The following is a 23,556-nucleotide window of genomic DNA, read 5'->3' on the forward strand; positions in this document are numbered from 1 at the left end:
AACAACACTGAAGTCTGAGCCAAGCCTGGTGCGATCGTGACGTGAAAGGCTCCAAAGACAGATTTCATCAAACATTTCAGAATGTCAAGGCAGGGATTTGCGTACATTTGCCTTGCCTGAACACTCTCATGGAGGGAATTGATGCTGTTGGGTGAAATGTGACGTGACTGTTAGACTGCAGTTGTGTTACAAAAAAAAAATAAAAAATCAGATGCAGTATGTATCCAGTCTCGGGCTTAAATTTTAAATCGTAATTAATCGCATTACTTTCAATAGTTAACTCACAATTAATCACACATTTTATATCTTTTCTAAATGTACAATACATTTTTCATACTCTTTAAACAAATGTTTGATTAAAAGAAATATGTTTGCATCTTATAGTCAGTGATACAGTAATTTCATAAAAAATCATAAAATTGAATTAAAATTAAAGATGTACTATACTGTAAAAAACAAGTGTGATATTGATTTGTGTTGGTCATTTTTCTGCCACTAGATGGCATAATTGCATTTGTAAGACGGTGACTAAGGTGGCTAAGGGCATTTTTCATTTCATATTAAGAGCCATCTAATCCTTAACAGGAAGTAACTGAAATTCTGCACATTTTTTAAATTGTAACATACAACTTCACCTCCACGAATATATGCATTATTGTTAATTTTATTACTGTTAAATTTTGACGTGGACGAGTTCTGCTGCATTACGACTGGAATTCCCCCAGTACAGACTTTCCAAGTAAGGGCCGGTCATTAATCGCACGTTTAAAAAATTTGTTGCGTTAAAGGAACTTCAAATTAACAACGCACTAATTTTGACACCCATAAGGGCTACATATCTTCACCGTTTTATGAAATAGAATGAATTGAACTCAATGGTAATGTAGTTATGTGGCGCTCAAATCCATCTGAATGCCTGTAGGTGTGAGAGTGAGATGTGAATGGCCAAGTGGAATGTCTCTGGAATGCTGCCCATTGACTGACTGCTCAGATAAACTGCAGCTTACGCACAGTCGAAAATGGAGGGAAGCTTGACTTTTTCTTTTGCTAGTGAATGCCTGACCTGGATCAGACCTTGTTGTCACATTCCAAATTCTGACGCTGGATGCTTACACGTCTCAAATGTCATTCATCTGATTGTAAATTGCTTCTCCTAGAATTCCCTTGTGCGCCTGCTGACTGCGAAGGAAAGAGACACCGCTCGGTTAGTGTTTTTGGGTCTGGATTTGGATGAGGACGGCTTGATCACAAGAGCAGAATGTCGCCAGGCCCAGCAGTCCTGGTTCAACAAGCTCAGCAAAGACTCGCAGTCCTGCAACGTGAGGTGAATGCACTAAATGAGAGCTCTCACACACAGCCAGTATGTTCGAAATGATCCATTTTAAATTTCAACTTTGGCTAGTTGTCAGTATTTAATCTTATAATTTGTGTGCCAGACTGCCAGTATGTCCGGAAATTATTAACTCTTTTATTGCCACGTACCGAAACACAACACCCACAGTGGGAGCCGATTTCAAGCATTTCAACTCATCTTTCAAGGCAAACAGAATATTGTGTGCTTTTACTACATATACAATGTGGGTACCAAATGAAAGGTCGCATTCCATTCTTTCATTCGAAAAACAAAGTATGTTTCTACCTTATTCCGTTCTTTACTAATCACCATTTGAAAATAGGTCAATTGAGTGACATTGAGCGAAAATTGAAAAGATAAGGAGAAAACGAGCTTTTTGCAAAAAGATACATTTTCTCCATAACGGTGACTTTGGCACTAATATTTTTTGTTTAGTGATGCTCTGTGAATTAGATTTAATGTGACAAAGGATTTGATCATTCTCATCATCAGTGAAAATGTTTCATTTCATCAGATTCCATCATGTATCACTGTAATTCCATACACTGGCAGCCTACTGAAAAGTGATACAATGCTGACATCTGCTGGCCATAGTTAGTTTGTGTTTTTGATTCCACAACCCATTGACCAGGCAGCGCTGCACTTAGACGTTGCACTTCCCATTGATTAAAAAAAACAAAAAAAAACAAAAACAAAAACAAAACAAACATAGTTGACGTCATTTAACGTTTATGGCAGCATACATCTTGATTTTACTAATCATTATTAAACGTTTTTGGCGGTCAAAGAGTTAACTAATAAATGGTGTTCTTATCATACTACTTTTAAAATTAGTGAGTTCTAACAAACAATGCTATTTACATGTCATCCCTCTCCGGCCCCATTTTATGCCTCTAGTTCTATTTTAATAGCACACTACGCCTGGACGAGAATAGACTATCAAAGACTGAGAGACAGAAGGCCTGACCGAGGGGTGTTGCTGTCTTGTTGCTGTGCAAAGCCAGCACGCGCCGCACCCTCACCGTGTAGTCAGGAACGCAGCCTCGGTTTCCTATCCCGGATTATTTCCCTCCAGTTAGCAACAAATGTTTAAAAGGAGTAATTGGACAGCTCTTGAGACACAACAAGGGTAAAAATTTGGGATGTTTGATGCCTTTTTCTCCCCAGACTGATATGGTTCCAGTATGAGTATTCAAATCTTGAGTAGTCACGTATACCAATACCAATTGTACATAAAATTCTACAAAAAACAATGACACGTAATAAAAAACAATACCCAAAACATTTTCCCTTAAAATAGCATGAAATTAATGACAATTTGCTATTCTTCTAGTTTCGAGTTCTTGATCGTAAAACGGTCAGAAGATGTATCGGCCACCATCGTGAGTACCAATACCTTGAAAATCAGGCCTTGTACATATCAGTACTCGCGCATCCCTAATACTTAAATGCTCAACAAATGTGTATTTTAACTATATAGAACAAAATATTTTCATTACCAATACACTAGTATCAAAAATATTTTTTTTGTGGTGGCTGTTTGTTTAATAGTGTGATATTTTTCTCCGCTAAATTACAATTTATTACAGAGATGACACGATACAACATGATATACTTGAAACATACTTGTACAGAAATTATGACTACTGATTTTCATAAAATCCTATCATAAAAAAAATACATTATTGATGTTTTATGCAATTTGCCATTTATTTTACATCAAACTATTTGAAATCCTTACAACTACTACTGACTACTGCTGCTACTACTACTACTACTACTACTATTAATAATAATAATAATAATAATCATAGTAGTAGTAGTAGTAGTAGTAGTAGTATTAGTATTAATTGTAGAAATATAAAATGTGAACATCCTATAGTCATTGCTATTGCAGTGTAATTTAAGAATGCACATTAACAACAGATAACATATTATGAAATTGGACTATAAGGTTGAATATATCATCATTCAATGCATACAGCACATTACAACATAGGCCAGTGCTACAAAGCCACAAAGCTGTCTTTTCTCTCCTTTTTTTTTTTTTTTTTAAATGTGCATGTAATGAATAAGTTGCCTGGACTGGCCACGGTAGTACAGATGTGCTCTGTTGCAATCATCCCCACTGTATTGATTCTTCATTCATTTGGCTCAAAGCGCTTTCAGGAAACACGCTCGATATTGCGCAATATGAACTCTGTATTTGTGGCTGATGACTGAACATTTATCACACTAATATCCACGCGTGGGGACATGATGTGACAGCTGAACAGATGTATGAGTATGACATGTGACAGCCTCTAATTGGATGGTATTCACTGTTTGCCTTTTTTTTTTTCTTTTTGAGAGAACTCAGTACTGTTTATTCGGTACTCTTACTGATTCAACATGTCATCATCATTGCTCCTCTTTGTGTGTGTGTGTGTGCGTGTATGTGCATGTGTGCGTGTGCGTGATTTTGTGCTCATCAATTCACCTGAACCCTGTTAAAAATATCCTTCACCTTAACCGAGTCCCACCAGAATTGTGAAATTGTCAGGAGACCAGAGGAAGGATCAGAGAAAGGAAAAATGAAACAAAGTGAAATCACTGTTTGACATTTTATTGTTTGTGTGTCAGCGGTGGAAAGAATAATTATACATGACTAGTTCTCCAATATATATGAATTATCTACAACATATAACATTATTGACTAGATTACCTTTAAGAAGTACTCACTTTCAAGAAGGATCCTCTTGGATTATCTTTATCGATTCTCGATAAATGATCCTTCCACCACTGAGACACACTTGCATGCTCTTCATCCGCATGTTCTAATGTCTTATTTCACATGCGCCATTCCATCCTGCTCACCTGTTCACCATGCGACGTACCAACCGCACAGACTCATGGGACTCTGCGCTCCGATAAATTGCGGGTGAGTGTGACTCAGCAACGCGCACGGCTCATCGCCTTCCTATCACTTCGACACCCAGAAGTACACTCGGCGATACTTATCATGCATGCTCAGACAAACCTATCCATTTAGACCCTTGACAAGAACGCGGCAATAAAGAACTCAAGCAAGCGGCGGAATGAAGTTGATCGAGAGGAGTGTGAGCCCTTCACATGATGAGCTCTTCTTATCTTAAGATTCGGAGCTGGCCTGTAAACATGTGAATTAAAAGCCCCATCTATAATAAAAGTGGATACTCGAAATAGAGCGAGCGTGAGTGCATGCATGTCGGTTTAACACATAAACATTAAAGTGCAACATCATTAAAGCTCATTAATTACCCAATTATTAAAAAAAAACAAAAAAAAGTATCGCTTTTGACAGTTGAGACATTTAAATTCAGTTTGTTTTTGTTTTTCTTAAAGGTCAGACGATTCAAAGAAAAAAAATACTGTAGTGATGACTCATACTGAAGATGTGGGAGACTTTTGGGTACTCAGTGAAAAGTAAGAGATCTTGTTGTTTTTATGTAATCTGGTTTGACATCGTAAGAAAACATCTTTGACTTTGGAAACATAACATTGAATTAGTCAACAAGACAAAGGGAAAAATAAGTCAGGTAAGCACTTTACAAACACAGCACAAAATGCACCTTCAGTTACTGCTGCATTTATTTATGTTGCTGGCCACAAAGTGTTTTTCGTTTGTTTGTTTTTTTAATACAAACATTGACTGTAAATACGACTTTACTAATGCATCAGCGAAGGCGAGTGACTAAATTGATATATACGCCGGAATGCCCATTGTGGCACAGAGGGTAGTGATGTGAAAATGAAGCTTCATGAAGCACTTGAATTTTGTTTTACTCCTCTAGATGGTGCTGTTGGTTTAAATATTAAGGGTAGTGCAATGGGAATTGATGAAATCATCTTTTAAGCCAAGCGTGCCTTCTAAAGGAGTAAAAAAAAATATCACAAGTGTTTCATGAAACTTTCATGAAGCTTCATTTGTCCATCATTAATTTATCGGAATCTACTAAATTCACAAGCACACTAAACTAGACGAAAATGAAGATGTGCTCATTTTTTTATGCCTTTCTATGAAAATAGGGCCCTTTGTGTATCATAGCATCCTTAATATGTTAGTACAAGTATTTCTGCTTATAATTTTAAATTGTTGCCCACAAATTAATGAAATGAATTTGGCCACAATAAAACAGCATTTGCATTTGACATAAAATGATGCCGCAATTACTTTTTCTTCTCCTTGTTTCAACAATTATGTCACTATAAATAATTACTTTTCTGCGTGTTTTTTTTTGTGTCTTGTTTTTCTTGTGTCAAGTATAAGCCACGTCGGGCCCATTTGTGAGAGCAGCCCGGCCAGCTCCAGCAGCGAACAAAGCAAGACTGATGACATTCGGTTTGTACTCTTTTACTGTGTGGACTTTGCAAAATACTTAATCGTGCGCGTACAGATTAAGACACCTCGTAAAACTGTATTTTAACACCAATGAGATCCAAACAGTCACAATGCTGGAAAAAAAACATTTAGAAATGTTTATTAATAATGTTGCATCATACTGAAAGTGTTTCTAATCTCGTTAATGTTGCCAAAATATCATACAGAATGTCTCTCAGTGGGATGGAGCGGAGCGCTAAACCGTTCTACAAGTTGTCAAGTTAAATATTCATCAGAGAACGTTTTGACACGCAGTCAAAATCAGACTTTTTATTGGTGCCATGTGACAAATCACGAATGAAAAAGAGGTCATGATGATCTTGGGAAAGCCAAAAATAACTACCTTAAAATAAAGAAGAGTTTTTTGTATGTTTTTTTAAATTATTTATATTCAGTGATGGATGCTTAAAAAGAGCTCAAGGAGAAGCTATTTTGTTTTTATACACCATAGGCTTGTGCCCTGCGATTGGCTGGCAACCAGTCCAGGGTGTACTCCGCCTACTGCCCAAAGCCAGCTGAGATAGGCTCCAGCACCACCACCCCGTGACCCTTGTGAGGAATAAGTGATCAAGAAAATGGATGGATGGATGGACACCATAGGCTTACTTTTTTACTCTGTAGCACTTTGACATTTTTTAAATATAAAGTGCATTACAAATAAAATGAAAATTATTATTATTATATAATTATTATTATTATTATTATTATTATCAGCATCATCATCATGATTACCACTTACATTTTATTAGAAAAAAATATTAATTTCAATAAATTCATATTAAATTGAAAATTACTATATTTGAGAATTAAATACATTAAACATTGCTTTAATAAAATAAACTTAATTTAAAAAAAACAATTGATTCAAATCTATTTTGCTATAACAAATTATAGTATTATTTTTATTTATTTATTTATTTTTTAGTTTAGTCCAACAAATCACTTACTGCACTTGGATGAAAAGCCTTTGCAGACTACCAGAAATCAATCATATTTTTTTTCAACTTTTAAAGCTGACACATTTCATCCTTAGTTTTTATTGCATTGACGTGTCAATCATTACTTAAAACTTCAGCGTATAGCAAATTCATGAAACGATTAATTTTCCAATTTAGATGCACTTTAACCCACTGTAATGACCTGTAAATGAAGGAGCGTGTCATTGATTAAAGCAGCGGGCCAGGAATGTGTTTTTAATGTGTGTCTTCAATAGGCCGACATCATGGGCCGACTTCCTCAGGGAGAGTTCCATCTACATCTTGGCCGCACGTCCCAATAGTTCGGCCTTGCATATCCGTCTTCCCTTATAGTCCAGGACGCTGCGGCATACAAAAAAGTGGGAGGGGCAGCGGTGAAGAATCTACCTTATAGTCTGCGGGACGAGCGACACCTGATGACACCATGAAGAAGGCTGCTGGACGAAGCAAGAAGAGACAGCGGTTCAACCGTCTGTCCTCCTCAGCGGGATCCAGAAGCCGACAAAAACAACAACATGAATTCTGACTGGTGTGAAGTGAGTGACAGCAGGAGGGAAGGATGACGAGAGGTGTTGAAAACCGACAGAGTGAACGAGTAGAACTGTTTGGCTGCTGGCGCTTTTTAAATGACCGACACTCGACTCGACGGCTTTCGGGCTCGAACTAACCTCTCCGCGCGGGTACATTACTTTGACAGGCTGTTACTCTTCAAGCATTCATTCCTTTGGGTCTCATTGTGTCTTTATGAGAGTTCCTTGCTACTGTAATGGCATTGTGTTTATTTGCTATCACATTGTTAATCACATCACTCAGAGGCACGTGCAAAATTCCGTTGTTGGCACACTTTTATCGTGAATAAGCATCCGTGAGGATGTTTACCTTTGCAGGCAAGAGAACGTATATCAAACAGAAATATATGTAATAGAGCTGCTATACAAACTAGTCTAATTTATTATAAATACATTACAAATCTATATTTATTCGTGTATCCTCAGATGTACTTTTATCTTCACTCTAATCCAGTGGTTCTTAACCTTGTTGGAGGTACTGAACGCGCTAGTTTCCTATGTGCATTCACCGACACCTTGATTTTATTTTATTTTTTTTAAGGCACAAGGATAGGGTTTACCTTTTCATTGGATCTGGCTCTCTTTACCTTGAATTCAGAAAGTGTTTTGTTCTTGTATTCCCTATTTCCATGCGCTAAAGGAAGTGTTCCTTTAGTTTTGCTCGATAACTAATTGTGCTGGATTAGAATTGCTCAACTTGGTACTAAGAAAAAGATCATGGAGTTTAGGTTGCTGACTCCCATCACTCAACTCAATTCTTTATTTATAGAGCACTTTAAAACAACCACCGTCGTTTTCTTAAGATGGAACCCCAGGGAAGCGGAAAACAGAATGGGCCCCAAAATTGAACCCTGTGGAACACCATACATTCCGTTATACATGTGAATTCATATTGCACATATTCGTCCGACCACTTCCTTTTTTTTGCTCGACAGTTAGTATGAAGGGGTTACAATAAACAAATCACATGACGTACCATCACAACAGTCACAAATCGAATACAGTCTGCATCAAATTCCTTGCATCACAGATAGGCCAAGCAGAGTTGGGTGTGTCATGACCTCTGCCGAACCCCTGAAACTGACTCACCGAACCACTATGGTTGGATAGGACCCAGGTTAAGAACCACTACTCTAATCCATAAATCTTTGTTTTTCCATTGTAGTTTAAATATAGATATGAGCCAGATTGTGAAATGTATATATTGCCATTGATTACATTTGTTCCTGTTGTGTTGCGAGCGACATTTTGACACATTGGAAACATCTGCGATGAAATGCGCCTTAAGAGCGCAAGGTGTCGTACAACTGTGACACAGACATGATAAAGTGCCGGGGCTGTTAAACGGGGAATTGTTACAAATGTTTCTATGAAAGTTTAAATGCACACAAGATTGCTGATGAGCGACTAGAATAACAACTCGAGCTTCATGTATGTGTGAAAGCTAGTTCTGCTTTGTGAATAAATTATGATTGACATAAAATGTGGTTATGTGAGGGATGTCACAGTGCTAAAAATAAATGCATGGCATTAACTCTCCTGGGGGGTCTTGTTGTTTCTGTATTATCTCCCTTTTCGTGAATGAAATAAAGGAAACAAGAGTATGGAGCGCAGGGTTTAAAATGAAAGTCAAAAATCTGACTAATTGCAGTTTTTTTAGAGCCATGGTGAGTTAATAAAGGATTTATCTGACACAAGAAACTCCTCTGTAATTGGTGGTGGTGGGGGGTATATAAAACATCAATAAAATAAGACAAGGGATTTTTTTTTTATTACATTCATTATCTTTGTACCCGTGGGACGACCGGCTGACTGCACGTGCTGAAAAAATGATTATAGTTGGAAAACGACTGAAGGATGGATCACAGTGCAGTCTCCACAAACGATGAGCAATCAGTCAGCGTTATTGAAACAAAAATGCACGCTAACATGAAGTAGGAAAAAAAAAGAAGAAAAGAAAATATTGATATTCAAACATGACTAAAAGGTGAAGCCCCAGTAGAAGCAATTGGCACGAGTACAACCAACACATAAACACATGTAGCCTACTCAAGGTAGAAACACAGAAAAGTGAAAAATCATAGTATTTACATGAAAAACTAACAAATGGCAAGTATCTCTGTCAGGAACAAAATGAACACAATACCGGTAACCAGCAAGGTAATCATCACATGGCAACTTCAGTGAACCGCACGTACGGTAAATACGTTCCCAAAAGGCGTTCTTCTCCGTTCTTACGTTCTTGCGATCTTGTGAAACGTCATCAGTCGCAAAACAAGAATAAACCAAGAATGTGTGGAATACCCAGATTTAGTTGTTGTCTGCTAGCTTAAACCAAGGATGTTTTGGTTGGATATTTGTGGAGGCTACAAACTATATGAATGAACTAAAAAGGCCGATTATTCACCATTGGGAGTAGTTAAGCCACCGGCGGCCATCTTACATCGCTACTCACTTAAATATATTGACTTCTATGCGGCGTTTTCACGTCATTTTTTTTCCTCAATAGTGAAAATGCCACCGTGTATGACGGAGTTATACTAATAAGTCTGGAAGAAGCGCTACATGTACATTTCATTGCTATGAAAATACTTCTATGAAATGTAAACCTAAACCTGTGTGAGTCCCAATTCACAATACTGAGATAATAGAGAGGTTGATGTCAACAGTGAAGTTCGCTCTTTGAGAGGCTCTCATAGCGTAAAAGATGCACTGATAACAGTGTTTTAATTCAGAGAAAAAAGGATTTGATAGTCCATTCATATGAGCCCTAGGTGAGGGTTTGACTAGAAAAATAACCCAAGATGCATTTCATGTTGCTTTCACTGAAGCACGAGACTCGGTGCAAAGCTGTTCCGGTTTACAGGACTCACGTTTTTAGAACTTTCTCACGTACGTTTTTAGGAAGATCGTAGTTGGCGAATTCACAAGAAACAGCCACTGAGTATATGCCACACCTACCGACATTCAAGAAAAGAACCTTGGAGACAAGAAGTCAGGAAGACTGAACTTGACGTGAATAATATCTATATGAAAGTTTGTGGGAGGAAGGGCCGCATCTGTGCAGAATAAATTCTGGTAACAAGACTAAATCTAGACAAAGAAGTTCTGTTATTGCCACTTGAGTCACAAATATTTCCACCCACCCCGCAATACAAATGTTATCCATCTTCTTACATCAGTCTCCACGTACCAGCGAAATAGCCTCTGACTCAAGCGCAGTGAACGCATAGAGATCTGTTTTTTATTTATTTATTTAACATCTTAACACATTTTTCAAATGTGAGACCCCACACATGATGAGGCAAAACATTAGCAAGTGTGTGCTTACCGTTTTCATAACATCTTTGAGATGACCAACACAGTCACAGTACACACATACAGTATCTCCGTTCACAATCACAAGTCTCCTCCCCCAAACCTGATGTCTGTCTGTATAGAAACTCAGTCATCCAGGTGTGATGATGCGTAGGATCTGTGTAGGTTTAGTACGGCTGATATCTGAACTAAGCAGTGATTGCCAAAATATAGGAGATAATTGGGTGGCAGCTGCTCCTTCAGCTCCCCTTTGTGCTTTCCAGCACCAAGAGAGTGAGTGTGTGCGCCAGATCCTACTGGGATGAATTGCTTGGTTATATAGCTCACAGTTTACTGTGGAGTGGACAAATGTCAGTTTCGATGACCCAATTACGAGAATTCTGGCTACTGCTGTTTTTGCCCTTTTTATCAATCATTTGTGTACATGGTTACATTGTTTACATTGTACAGTATTTTTTTTTCAGTAAAACAATCATGTATTGTGAACTAGGAACAAATTTTGGCCTGGGAAAAATATTCGTCGATGGAGTTGAAGGACGAAGGGTGGGTAGAAGATGGCCTACATGCGCCAAATCCTATTTATAATGCTGCATTCAAGGAAGGTGGGAAGTCGGACTTCTTCGACTTCATACCAGGAAGTATGCACAGGAACGTCCCTTCGAACTCCGGGTTGTGAAGTCGGAAAATTAAAGGACCGCGACTTTACAATGGCAAACCCCGCAGAGACAAAGACCGTAAATAGCAAAACATAATTTACACGATTATAAAGATATTAATCTATTAATTTATTGTAGAAATTATTTAGTTATTTATAAAAAAGTTTACGCAACCCAACTGGAATAACAAATAATTTATCAAAATCTGCCATCTTTGTTGTATACAGTTGGAACGCTTTGAGGTCGGAACTGGGAGGTTCCAAATTCCAAATAGGATATGTCCGACTTCCCACCTTTCTTGAATGCAACATTAGAACAAAAAAATCTGAATTGTGCATGTGTAGTAGCAGCGTGAATCCAGAATTTGTGTGTGGCAAATGGTTTAGAGTGGCCTTTCGTTCTGACCAAACCAAGAAGCAAGCACAGCTGTGCAATAATCCTTCACTCTGATTAACATCACCTGCCAGCTGTATTTGCTAATGCTGGAGCAGAAATAACATACCTAAATGGCATCAATTGATTATGCAGATTGCACAGGATATGTAGCCTACTGCACAGACCACAAAGGGAAAAGTGAGGACTTTATATTTTTTATGTGTTTTGGGTTTAAATTAAACAGTTTAACCATGAAAATAACAAAAAGACAAAAAAAGGTACTTGGAATAATCCAAAACTCTTAATTCACAAAAGTTCAAAATAACAAGGTTGAAAATAATTAGGATGAAGAAGACTCAACTACAACCAAGGGGGCACAAACAAACACATGACGATGAACTGACAAAAACTGAACAAAAGCAGAGACCTAAATACAAACAAACTGATGAGTCAACAAGATATACCTGGACAAGGGACACGGTTGAAGGAGCTGATTGGATGAGACAAGGGAGCAGGGTGACGAGAACAGGTGGACACAATAATCTAACGAGACAGGCAAAAAAAAAAAAAAGGAAAACATTACAAACCTAAATTCTAAGAAAAAAAAAGTATAATATCACTTTATTGAGGTTGATCAAAAGCACCTGCCTGCTCTTTTGCAGTAGTGGCAGACATTAATCGAGACACAACAGTAAAACTGAGCTTAAAAGAAGAAAGATAAACATTTAGAGGTCGTGTGGGAGGCAAAATCATTTTGTTGAGGATGTTACGCAATTATTTCATAACACATTCAATAACATTCTTCTTGACAGATCTTTTGCTGTATTAATTCAATTCAGTCATTTGCAAAGGAGGTGGAGACTGGCTCTCATCTGAAAAACGTCCATATTTTGTCATTACCGGTCACAAATACAAATTTCAAAAGGCAATTATTCGGAAATACTTTACCTCGACGTTTGGATGCAACATTTCACATGCACATTTAAATCACTTAATATAGATTATGGGGGAAAATAAATAAATAACATATACAACAGCAAAACCTGAAAAACCACATGTGATCTAAATCCACTCATCAGGAAGTTAGGTAATAATTTTAAAGACAGAGATGAGACATAGGGGTGCAAAATGCACAGCAATCGTGAAGCTGATTGGTTAAAAGAGAGGAAAGAGGCGGGGCTGGGAACGACTAAATTATATCATATTAATTAAACTAATTCCAGCTTATGAAATGACTGCAAAATACAACATTAGCTTACATAATCGATGTATAAACCTAGTAAAACACACACAATCATCCAATTTGGGATCATTTTTGTTGATCAATGTTAGTTAAGCCCTAAGAACTCAGTCTTGGGTGTTTTTTATTATGAGCCCAATGGCAAGGCGCCGCTCCATTTTTTTTTACAACATTGTATTGACACCAACACTATATTTTTAGAACCACCTCCACAAGAAAAATGTCACTTTCACTACAACAATTTGCCTGTCGCATGCTGCGTCCGTGCAGGCAGTTATAGCAGCCTTCTAACAAGCTGATGTTTATTCTTTGGATGACAAAAATAAAAAATACACCTCTCATACACGTAGAATCCGGGCAGTTGCTTCACAATAAATTGCATCCAACTGGAAATAAACAATATAGTCTAACAAGGAATAAATGCTCGGAGGAGAGAAGAAATATTTATGAACTGCTCGTAAATGTCATCTCCTGAGACATTCTAAGTAACAGTGCCTTGTTAAATGTACTTTCATCTGTGGTCCAGTGAAGCCTAACCTTATTCCCGCCCCCTTTCACTGCCCTGCTGGACTCTTCTTTTAATTTGGCGCCTCATTATGAGCCAAAGCCCCCAGTTTACCCTTGGGCCTGGGGATATTGAAGTTCCGAGCAGGGGGTCATCATTAGGACCATTGCATAGCAGTGTTGAGGGAATAACTGCTATATGATATGGTGCAAAATAAAGATGTTCTTTTTGTTTTTTTTAAACCACCTCAGTTATTGCAGGCTTCATCTGGCAAAATGGCGGTTGAGGTCTGCCTAGATGGACAAAACAATTCATAAACAACTACAGCATGTTTACATTTTCTGCCATATACGTAACCATGTAGTGTACATGGACTTCAATATGGTTTATACGTCTCCGCTCTTAGTGGAGGATAAAGAATATATGACTGAGTTGCTTAATTATGCACCCTTTATTGTGTGCAAGCATTAAGCTAGCGTGCTAAGTTTGCACTCACAAGTCAAAGCACAAAAATGGCTCATATAAGTCCCTCATATTTAAAATACTTCTAAGTCAGGTCACTCATATTATCACGGACCATTGAACTGTTTACAGCGCAGTACAGTATGATATTCATTTGAAGCAATAATTTATAAAACTGTGTCTGACTTCAATTGCCATTCAAACATTTTCATTGACCAATGGTGTTGTTATGATTAAGTGGTACAGACTCTGCCTAGCAACAAGTAGCTTTGCAAACATTTACTGTGACCAATTCCTTGGACCCAATTTTTTAGCATTGAAAGGATATGTTACATGTTAGATATGTAAAGTCTCCATAACTCACTCAAATCTAATGATAATTTCAAATAAAATTTAGAACGAAAACAAGCAAAAAACAGCGTTGTAATTTTCCTGCTACACAGAACTTTGGTAGCATGCATTTTGGCTTTCATTTAAATGTATGAATATCAGTCATTTTTCTGCATTTTTCAACAAATAAAGTCAGTTAGTACCAAGTTTATGAGGCCTAGTTGCATACAGCAGGTTAAATAAATTAAAAAAGAAAAACGTGAGTAGGAAATTCCATCATTAGTGAACTCGCTCAAACAGGGACTTGAACCTTTAACCCTGGAAAGTATCATGCTCTATTAACAGGGCACTAGAGAGGTACAGTACAATGTATTTCCATATTATTACATTTCTGCATCATGTACTTTACTTACCCTATAGTTTTTGTTCTCATCTGAAAGTATGTATTTTATCAATTATAGTTTTATATTATTTTACGATCGTTACGTCCTCAAAATAAGTTTAGGTTTGTACAGGTATATTGTACAAAAGTGCCCATTTGTAAAGGCTGAATCAATTCAGACTGGCACTTACATTATGCTGCCATCTAGTGTCAAAATTATATATTACATGTTTGCCGTCAGTTTTACTCTTTTAGGCCAACGAAATAGGTCTATACGTATACAAAGGTTCAAAAATATTTGCGTGATGATAATCATGCGTGTGTTGGTAAACACCGCAATGCTGTTGCTTGTACGATCTACTGCGCATGCGCAAGATGCAGTAGGTACAGGTCGAATGTTTATGTTTTTGCTGCCCGGAGGAAATGGGAGTGGAGAACTAATACTGTATATAATCAAAGTCATCTATCACCTTCGTACTTCTGCAGGTAAATTAGTGTATGCATCGGCAGGCCCACGTATTATTCGGTGGAATTCAGCCGCTGTCCAAATGATAACGAACCAATGACAGCATGCAAGGTAGCGCTAATCTTAGCCGCTAGCTTGCAGGCGTTTAGTAAACAAACATAACGGTACCATTTGCCGCTCATGTAACTTTACCAATAGCGTTCGTTTCTTCCTGTAAACGCTCGACTGCATCGATAATGTAGTAAATAACTATGTTTTGTCTCACGCCGCACCGCTGATTATTCAAAATGGAAATTAGTTTATCTTGACTGGAAGCACGCTTGGAATAGGTCATCATTTTATCTCTTTATTATTTATTTAGTTTGACACGATTGCTAATGCATTCTAAAAAGTCAGTCGTGGTGGTAAAAGAAGTAGTAGGCCTACTGATTCATGATTCAACTCCTGTACTTAATGTAAAAAAAAAAACAACAACAAAAAAACAAAAACAAATAGTTAAGTGCATTAGTAAAATAAATGTAACTATATCAAATAGTAATACTCATTTGATAACTTGGCACACTAAAAATAATCACTAGATTATTAACAACTAAAAAAAAAAAAAAAAAAAAAGTTTTTGCGTTTACTTGCAAACCACAACTATTAATCATTGATTAAGTAATTTATTTAAGGTCAGTAGTTGCTCATGTCCTTGAATCTTGCAGTCAGCCACCTTGAAGCGGACCACCCAGAAACGACGCCATGGGGAACACAAGCAGTGAGAGGGCTGCAATGGGCCACGGGGACAAGGCCCAGCGGAGGGACAGCAGGGGCACCAAGGATGGCGAGAGGCCCAAAATTCTCATGGACAGCCCTGAGGATGCAGATATTTTTCACGGCGAAGACATGAAAGTAGGTCATACATGTCCTGTACATCATACATTACTGTATATGGACACAAGTTTGGAAATAGCTTTTAATTCTCTCTGTGGACATTTTGGACAATTATGTGCTTGCTTTGTGGGGAACGCTATGGTATGACTCTTCTCATCCATATCGACTAAGCAAGGCCTTTAAAGTCATTTGGATGAATTTGATAGAAGGATAGTAATGTTGGTAGATGGCCATTTATTTTATTTTTATTTGCACCCATTTTTTCACTGCTTAGCTGTACTGGGCAGGTATCCCAAGACTTTTGTCCATGCACAGATGCAACTCAATAAATTCAAACACAGTGTACTTTGTTGACCTACAACAAGTTGTTTTTCTTTTTTTTTCTCAATACAAGCTGTCACTCTGCCATCTTGTGTATTTTTTGCTTTGACTTGTGGAGCAACATTTTGACATATGGACCACCATATCATGTAACTTTGCCTAAGGAAATTCTCCTAGCTTAATGCTAATGAATAACATTGTTGTTGTGGTGTTATAACACTTTGAAGCAAAGATATTTGAACACAAATTGTAGAGCCACACATGTAGATAGACAATATAGCAAATACTCACATACATATATTCTTTATCCTCTGCAAAAATTACCATAGCTTATTTTTTAATGTGTAGCTCTGTCCGTAAAAACTTTTTAATTCTTTACCTTCTATTTACAGTACATTGTATTTTTATTTTTTATTTTTTTATTTTACTGGGAAAAGATGATTTGAGATATACGCTTGGTACTGGAACAAATTAAGCTAATAAGTCAATGCACCACTGTATCGTGGAAAAGTAGTTAAATTGAAAAAGTGAAATGTATAATTCACTACATGCAGGCTGAAATATGTAGTGATTTAATTAGCTCATATTGATGATCATTATAGCTCTAACAAAAGAACAAACATCTAAAAAAAAAATTACAACTTACATAAGAAACGGTAAACTTTTTTTTAAATTTAGAAATTAGGTTGTGATTTGCTTTTTGAGTATTTTTTTCCAGTGTTCAATGAATCTTTAAAATATGAATTTCCCCTTTTCCATATAATGGCTCAAATTTGGAAAATTGATATTTATTATTTTAAATATTTGCTTACAGATTTAATCAGATTTATTATTTGTTGTAGCTCATGAGTAAAATAACTGTCTCATCATGGATTTTGCTCATTACAGGCTCCCTTAGAGAAAGAAGAGTTCCTTGCATGGAGGCAAGATTTAGAAGCGGAAGACAAAGACCCAACCTTAGACCGACCAACCGTGTTTCGCTGGAAAGGGGATGGCAAAGAGGTCTACCTCTCCGGATCCTTCAACAATTGGGCCAATAAGATTCCCCTGATTCGAAGGTGAGGAGAGTGAGAGTCATTTGGAGTCTCTCTGTTTTGATTGTCTCCTATCATTTTTGTTGATGCCCTCATTTTTTGTCAAAGTCAAAACACTTTTGTGACCATTGTGGAGCTACCTGAAGGGGAACATCAGTATAAGTTCTACGTAGATGGGCAGTGGACTCATGACCCAGCTGAGGTGTGCAATAAGTAGTTTTACTTTTCGTGCTCTTTTTTTTTTTAAATTTTTTTTAAATTTTTTTTTTAATGTATGTGCTTATTTTTCCTTGGCAGCCTATCGTTACAAGTCAGCTGGGTACAGTCAACAACATCATCCAGGTGAAGAAAACAGACTTTGAGGTGTTTGACGCTCTCATGGTGGACTCGCAGAAGTGCTCAGACATGTCAGGTGAGTTTTAACAAATGGTGACGTACAGAGACAGAGCTGAGCTTATCAACTTGCGGTTTCGCTTTGCTGCCCCAGCAGACCACTCTCTGAAAAATGGATGTTGTCATTATTGAGTCATAGAATGTCCACAGAAGGACAAGAGTCTCCTTAGCAGATATTGTAGAGTTTCCTCCAACTTGAAGCAGTCCTCGTCAGACATTTTCTGTTTCTTTTTTTTTTCTGGTTTGATTTGCAATCCAACTTGGAAAAAAAATAAAAAAATCTGGAGCTTGATGAATGCGAATAGAACTAACAAATGTTCCAATCAAATTTGTGACTTTTATTCTGTACAGAAACACTGACATGTACGGAAGCGTATTGCATTCACTTGAAAAAAAAAAAAAAAAAAAAAAAGAGGTAAAAATTATACTCTGAAAAACAGAAGCTGGTGCAGTTTTTCAGAATATTTTTTTTCCGTTGTTCTGATTTTTTTTCTGTTTTTTCTGAGTAATTATTCCTCCTGTTTTTCTGAATACTTCCCACACGCTGTTTTTCAGAATCTTTTTTTTTTTTATGACAGAAAAAATTACTCAATAAAACAGAAAAAACAATCGGAAAAACAGAAGAAAAAAAAAACCCAGAAGGTCCCGCAAAAAACGTAAAAAAACTGGAATTGTTTTTCCCCCTCTCAAGTCAATGCAATACGCTTCCGTATGCATGCTACTGTAATTTGAGAGTATTTGAGATGTTGCGATCTGTCTTAGACCTCTCCAGCTCTCCCCCTGGGCCGTATCACCAGGATGCTTATGTTCCAAAACAAGAGGAAAAGTTCAAGTCTCCACCCATACTTCCACCTCATCTGCTACAGGTTATCCTCAATAAAGACACTGGAATATCTGTAAGTAGAAATGCAAATCAGTCAGTTTATATGACTCAATTTGATAATGCAGTGTCTTCCGGTTTTGACCTAAACGCAGTAGTTAGCATTGGAAAGACTCCAAATTGGCCATGTGTGTGAAAAGTGAGCGTGAATGGTTGTTTATCTATCATATGTGTCATGTGATTTGCTGCCGGCTAGTCCAGGGTGTACTCCGCATCTCAACAAAGTCAGCTGAGACGGGGTCCGGCTCACCTACGATCCTAATTAAGATAATCACTACTGAAAATGGATGGATAGATTGATAATCACATATGGTCATTATTAAATATATTGTCTTGAGAGAAGACTGTGGCTGAGTTTGTTGAATTCCAAAATTCACAAGCTAAACTTCTTATGGTATATGTCCATACGCAGAACTATGGTCAAGCAAAAAAATATGTGCAATATGAATTCACATGTATAACGGAACATATGGTGTTCCACAGGGTTCAATTCTGGGTCCTCTGCTGTTTTCATTGATGGGGTTCGGTACCTCAGACAAGAACTCTACTAGTGTAATGATTTAGCATTGAAATGGTTCTTTTTGTGCCTAGTGTGATCCTGCACTCCTGCCAGAACCAAACCATGTCATGCTCAACCACCTCTACGCGCTCTCCATTAAGGTAGGGTCGACTTCCTGTGGTGACCAGTGGAAAGAGTTTTGTTTTGTTTTCACCGGAAACCACAAGCGCTGCCTTCAACTGCCGGCGTGTTGATCTGTGAATGAGAAAACGCCAGCGATGATAACACGTTGCAATCTGAAGGAGAGATAAAGCGCGTTTTTCTCAGCGTGACCGGAAAAATAAACTGAACACTCGTGCCAAGATAGACACAGAACACACACAGTGGGTTAAATATGGGAAAAGGGGGTGGTAAGCACACACTTGTGGCGCGCTCACACCTTCCCAGCTGAGTCACACTTCGTACTTTCCATATCAGTAGACAGCTGCTCAGACAGGCACTTTTTTCCACTTGGATTTGTTGGTACCAGAAGTGTGAGTTCTTCAAAGCAACACAGGTGTTTGATTGCAGATATGCAACTGTGATCAAACATACGAGCAAGTGCTTGGTAAAACGCTGAATTATATATGAAAGCGATGATGAAAATGCTGGACAAGCTAGCGCTACATGCTGTCTGTGTATCGTGGGGCTCTTTGATGCTGTTTCGCTTTTCATTTTTTAATGTTGCTCCATGGATGTTTTCGAAAAATAAATAAATATGTTTTAAACCTGAGCCATGATTGGTCATTACCTGAGCAACTGCGATGTCATTTTAAGTGGACTGCAAGTTGCAAAATGGCCGACCCCTAAAATGGATAAATATGGAACTCATATTCCACAAATGCAATATTAATCAGAATGTCGTGTTTAGACTAGTGGGGACACATACAATAGTTTATAGTAAATATATTTATTTTGGATTGACTTCCACTTTGAAAATAATCATTACCATGCCACCGACTTTCCATGGGTAACATTTTATACATAAAGTAAGACACATTTTTATCACTGCTACAGAATGAACTCTGTTTTATTTTCTTACACAGGATGGGGTGATGGTGCTCAGCGCAACACATCGCTACAAGAAGAAGTACGTCACCACCTTACTTTATAAACCAATCTGACGGAAGATCGTGACAGTATTAACTGTGAACCAATGTGAAGTCAAGTAGCAATACGAGTCCACCTAAGGATGGATCAACCTTTCACCTGTTTAATCTGTGCTACGTTGTAGAAAAATATTGATTTTTCTTTTTATTAGATTACTTTCTTAACTCTGTTGAGCTATGTAGTCTCGTATACAGGATGACTTGAGACAATTAATGAGCTGTGTAGAAACACTTGTTAGGACAGAAGTATCCACGTACACGTTGTGAGATTGAGTCATTTGCACAAATATTTTAACCTTTGATGTATATCATTTCTATTCCATGCAAATATTTTTTTTTGAAAACATGTCACACTTCAATCATGGGTGCTTTATAAACACATTTTTCCACATTCTTTATACGTTACAACCAACAACAAAAACACCTCTCAAGCTGTTTTTTTTTTTTTATAGTCTTATCTTACATAAAAGAAACTCGTACCAAGATGCATTATATCGACATACGAATATACACCATTGTTGTGTGATCTAAAAATTATTGACAATAGACATGTTGGCAAACATCAAACTTAGTTGACACTCCACTCTTAAATTGTAAATTCCAAGTTTTGTGGAATACAGCAATAGAGGTCGTTACATGTCACATGTAATCAAAACCCACCTCAGCATATTGAACATGAGACCACAAAATATTTTCAGAAATATTTAATCAATTGTCTACTCCATAAGAACAATGAAAATGTGACCTCAAAGTCATTGAAGGGAACAATGCCCTGTGGTAGCTGTCCACTGTTTTAATTTCTTTGGTTACTGCTTTATGAAGTATTTCGCTTTTTTTTTTTCTTCTCTCTCCTTTATTCAATAATTTTTTATTTTTTATTTAAGATGATGTAATTAGTTACTTATTACTGATATTTGTATTGTTTTTGCATGACAACATTGAATGTAGAATGTGTGTACTGCGAAGTCATGAGAATTCATTTGAAATTCAATCCATACTACAGTAATTAGTTGAAAAAAAAAAAGGTTTTCGCATTATGCCCTCATTGCCTATAAGTGCTGGCAATATTTGTCATTTAGTGGCAAAAATAGTGTTTATAATACAAAATGCCCGGACCTTTTCTAAAGTTTATATAACACCTCCAAAGCTTAATAACTTCACATTAGACAAAATTACAAAATTCCTGTGACATCACAATATTTTCCAATGTCTAAGATACAATTGTTCACAATTGTCTGCATTCAGAATTACCTTTGCACAATAGAGATAGTAATACCATCATAGTTCCTCAACCACAAACTAGAAATACATTCCAGAATTTCATACATGTAAAAGTTACAATAATAATATTAATCACCGTAAGTGGCCGCTTAAACTACTGCAGTGTATTAAGGCTTGTTTGTAAAGGTTTCTCGATAAATTATTAAAACATGTACCACAGTTGAATAACAGTGTACGTATATACAGTATATGTATAAAAAAAAATATACTAAATCCAGATCTACCCCAACAGAGATGCTTTTGACATTTAATCAGGGCTTGTTGGACAAATAGACAATCAATCAATATCAGCGTTTATGTAGCGCTGTCTGATCAATGTATTTGTCAAGTTCGGTGTGGTGGAGATGGACCCAAGTGCAGGGAGGCAAACGAGGCGTGGCAGGAGTGCTCTTAAATAAGTTTTAATTTAACCAAAAACAAAGTGCAACATAAGATACAAAGTACAAAACAAAGCAGGGAATAAAATTACTAATCGTAAACACAAAAGGCAGGACTCGGAGGCACGGGAAACAGGGCAAGAATCAGGACAAAAACTGGCAGCAGCAACAACAATGAACCAGCAAGAACTGAACGGAAAGCAGGTGACTAAATACACACAGACTAATTGACAATGACTAGACACAGCTGGGCAAGACACAAGTGGCAAGGGAAGCTGATTGGTAGATACACTGGGAAGGGAAGACACAGGCAGGTGGACAAGTTTAACAATAACGAGAAAGCAGAAACAAACATGACTCAAAAATTCAACAAAAGTAGAAAAAACCAAACCCCAAACTATAACAGTATTACTTATGGTAAAGTCAAATATATATTTGCTTCTGGTGATAAAGGGACAAATGGATTTTTCTGTTATTCCCATATTTCATGAAGGTGGATGGCTTGAAATATGTTCACTCTTAGATTGCACCTGATTTGTGAGTCATTATAACTGCCACCATTTTGTTTATGGTTATTTATTCACGTATTTATGTTCAACACTCTTGGCCAGTAAGCAATCTTTCTAATGAGTTATTAGAAAATAAGATTGATATTTGTTCTGTACTAAAAAAATGTTGCTGAGTTTTTCACTCCTGCTTCCATTGTCACTCCTTTATTAAAGAGCAACATAAAATGGACTTTGTTTCAATTTTTTTCCCCCCATCTAGGTTCCACTCTTATTTACAGATCAGTTTTCACGTCTGTCTTTTTCATGCTTGTCAAAATTGTACAAAATACCTACCAACCCACTGCTGGAATTTCCCATGTCTATTCACATGTGGTAAACATTACAATATGCAACTTACAGAAGTCTATTGAAATCATCATTGTCTAAAATATGCATTTCCTTGTGCCCTGCACATAACAACGTGTATTTTTTATGGTACTGACGGTAATTTGATCAAATGTGAGCCCAGTCTCATGTTTATGTATTTAAGAGCTACTAGGAAGGCCCTCTGGAGTGCCAATAACTGTTCATCAAAACATCCAAGACAACTTCATCCACATATAACAAGTTATTCATCCAGAAATTGTCATACAAGAATATTTATAGGGATCAACAAAATCTATGGCTCAAGCCTTTTTTTGTTTTTTTTTCTGGATAGTCTAGCTTCCTTTTAAATTCTAAAAACATCCAAAACACTCCAAACCTATACAGGTGCTCGTCAAAATTAGAATATCCTCAAAAAGTTGAATTTCCGTAATACCAAACTTTCAGAAATTATAGATTCACAACTTAAGTGATTTCAAATATTCATTTGTTTATTGTTACATTATTTGGGCTTCCAGCTCATAAAACACATTAAAACAGGATGTCAAAAAAAATTAGAATAAGATGAAGAAATCACCATGCATATTTCCCAGTGTTTTGCATGGGAACAAAAAAAAAAGATGAATGGATGGATAGTATTTTCAACTAGACTAAATGCAATTTCTGGAGAAATTAAGTGGGAATGCTGAAAGCTGAATGCTAAGATTTTGAATGCATGTGAAATTCTTATGAAATAAATTGAGAGCTAAATTATGAAATTATAACCTGGTTACCTGACAATGCACTTTACCAACTGCCACCGAGCAGTATCAAACACCTGGTAATGATGCTGAATGAAGTTATAT

At 37.0% G+C, this 23,556-nt stretch overlaps 2 protein-coding genes across 3 annotated transcripts in view; both read left to right on the forward strand.

The window, feature by feature from the left end:
• Positions 1 to 8,838, forward strand: part of phf24 (PHD finger protein 24) — a 31,465-nt gene extending 22,627 nt beyond the window's left edge. The window contains exons 6-9 of one of the 2 annotated variants that reach the window (XM_077497809.1): positions 1,158 to 1,324; positions 4,242 to 4,274; positions 5,637 to 5,714; positions 6,967 to 8,838. In XM_077497809.1, the coding sequence (XP_077353935.1) occupies positions 1,158 to 1,324; positions 4,242 to 4,274; positions 5,637 to 5,714; positions 6,967 to 7,063 (375 nt within the window). In that variant the 3' untranslated portion in view covers positions 7,064 to 8,838. The remainder of the gene's footprint in view (positions 1 to 1,157; positions 1,325 to 4,241; positions 4,275 to 5,636; positions 5,715 to 6,966) is intronic. The other variant, XM_077497810.1, reaches the window with a different exon arrangement.
• Positions 8,839 to 14,917: 6,079 nt separating this feature from the next.
• On the forward strand, positions 14,918 to 22,577 carry prkab1a (protein kinase, AMP-activated, beta 1 non-catalytic subunit, a). The gene is made up of 8 exons (XM_077497940.1): positions 14,918 to 15,053; positions 15,738 to 15,924; positions 17,116 to 17,285; positions 17,370 to 17,463; positions 17,559 to 17,673; positions 18,417 to 18,550; positions 19,126 to 19,194; positions 20,119 to 22,577. The coding sequence occupies exons 2-8, from the start codon at positions 15,775 to 15,777 to the stop codon at positions 20,194 to 20,196; spliced, it is 810 nt and encodes a 269-aa protein (XP_077354066.1). The 5' UTR covers positions 14,918 to 15,053; positions 15,738 to 15,774; the 3' UTR covers positions 20,197 to 22,577.
• The last annotated feature ends 979 nt before the right edge of the window (positions 22,578 to 23,556 follow it).

The sequence above is a fragment of the Festucalex cinctus genome, chromosome 15 (genome assembly GCF_051991245.1).
Source record: "Festucalex cinctus isolate MCC-2025b chromosome 15, RoL_Fcin_1.0, whole genome shotgun sequence".
NCBI classification, from domain to species: Eukaryota; Metazoa; Chordata; class Actinopteri; order Syngnathiformes; family Syngnathidae; genus Festucalex; species Festucalex cinctus.

Coding starts and splice junctions, on each gene's coding strand:
- prkab1a (XM_077497940.1), top strand. CDS start 15,775: ATGGGGAACACAAGCAGTGAGAGGGCTGCAATGGGCCACGGGGACAAG. Junction 15,925..17,115: donor TTCACGGCGAAGACATGAAA/GTAGGTCATACA, acceptor TGCTCATTACAG/GCTCCCTTAGAGAAAGAAGA. Junction 17,674..18,416: donor GAAGTGCTCAGACATGTCAG/GTGAGTTTTAAC, acceptor GATCTGTCTTAG/ACCTCTCCAGCTCTCCCCCT.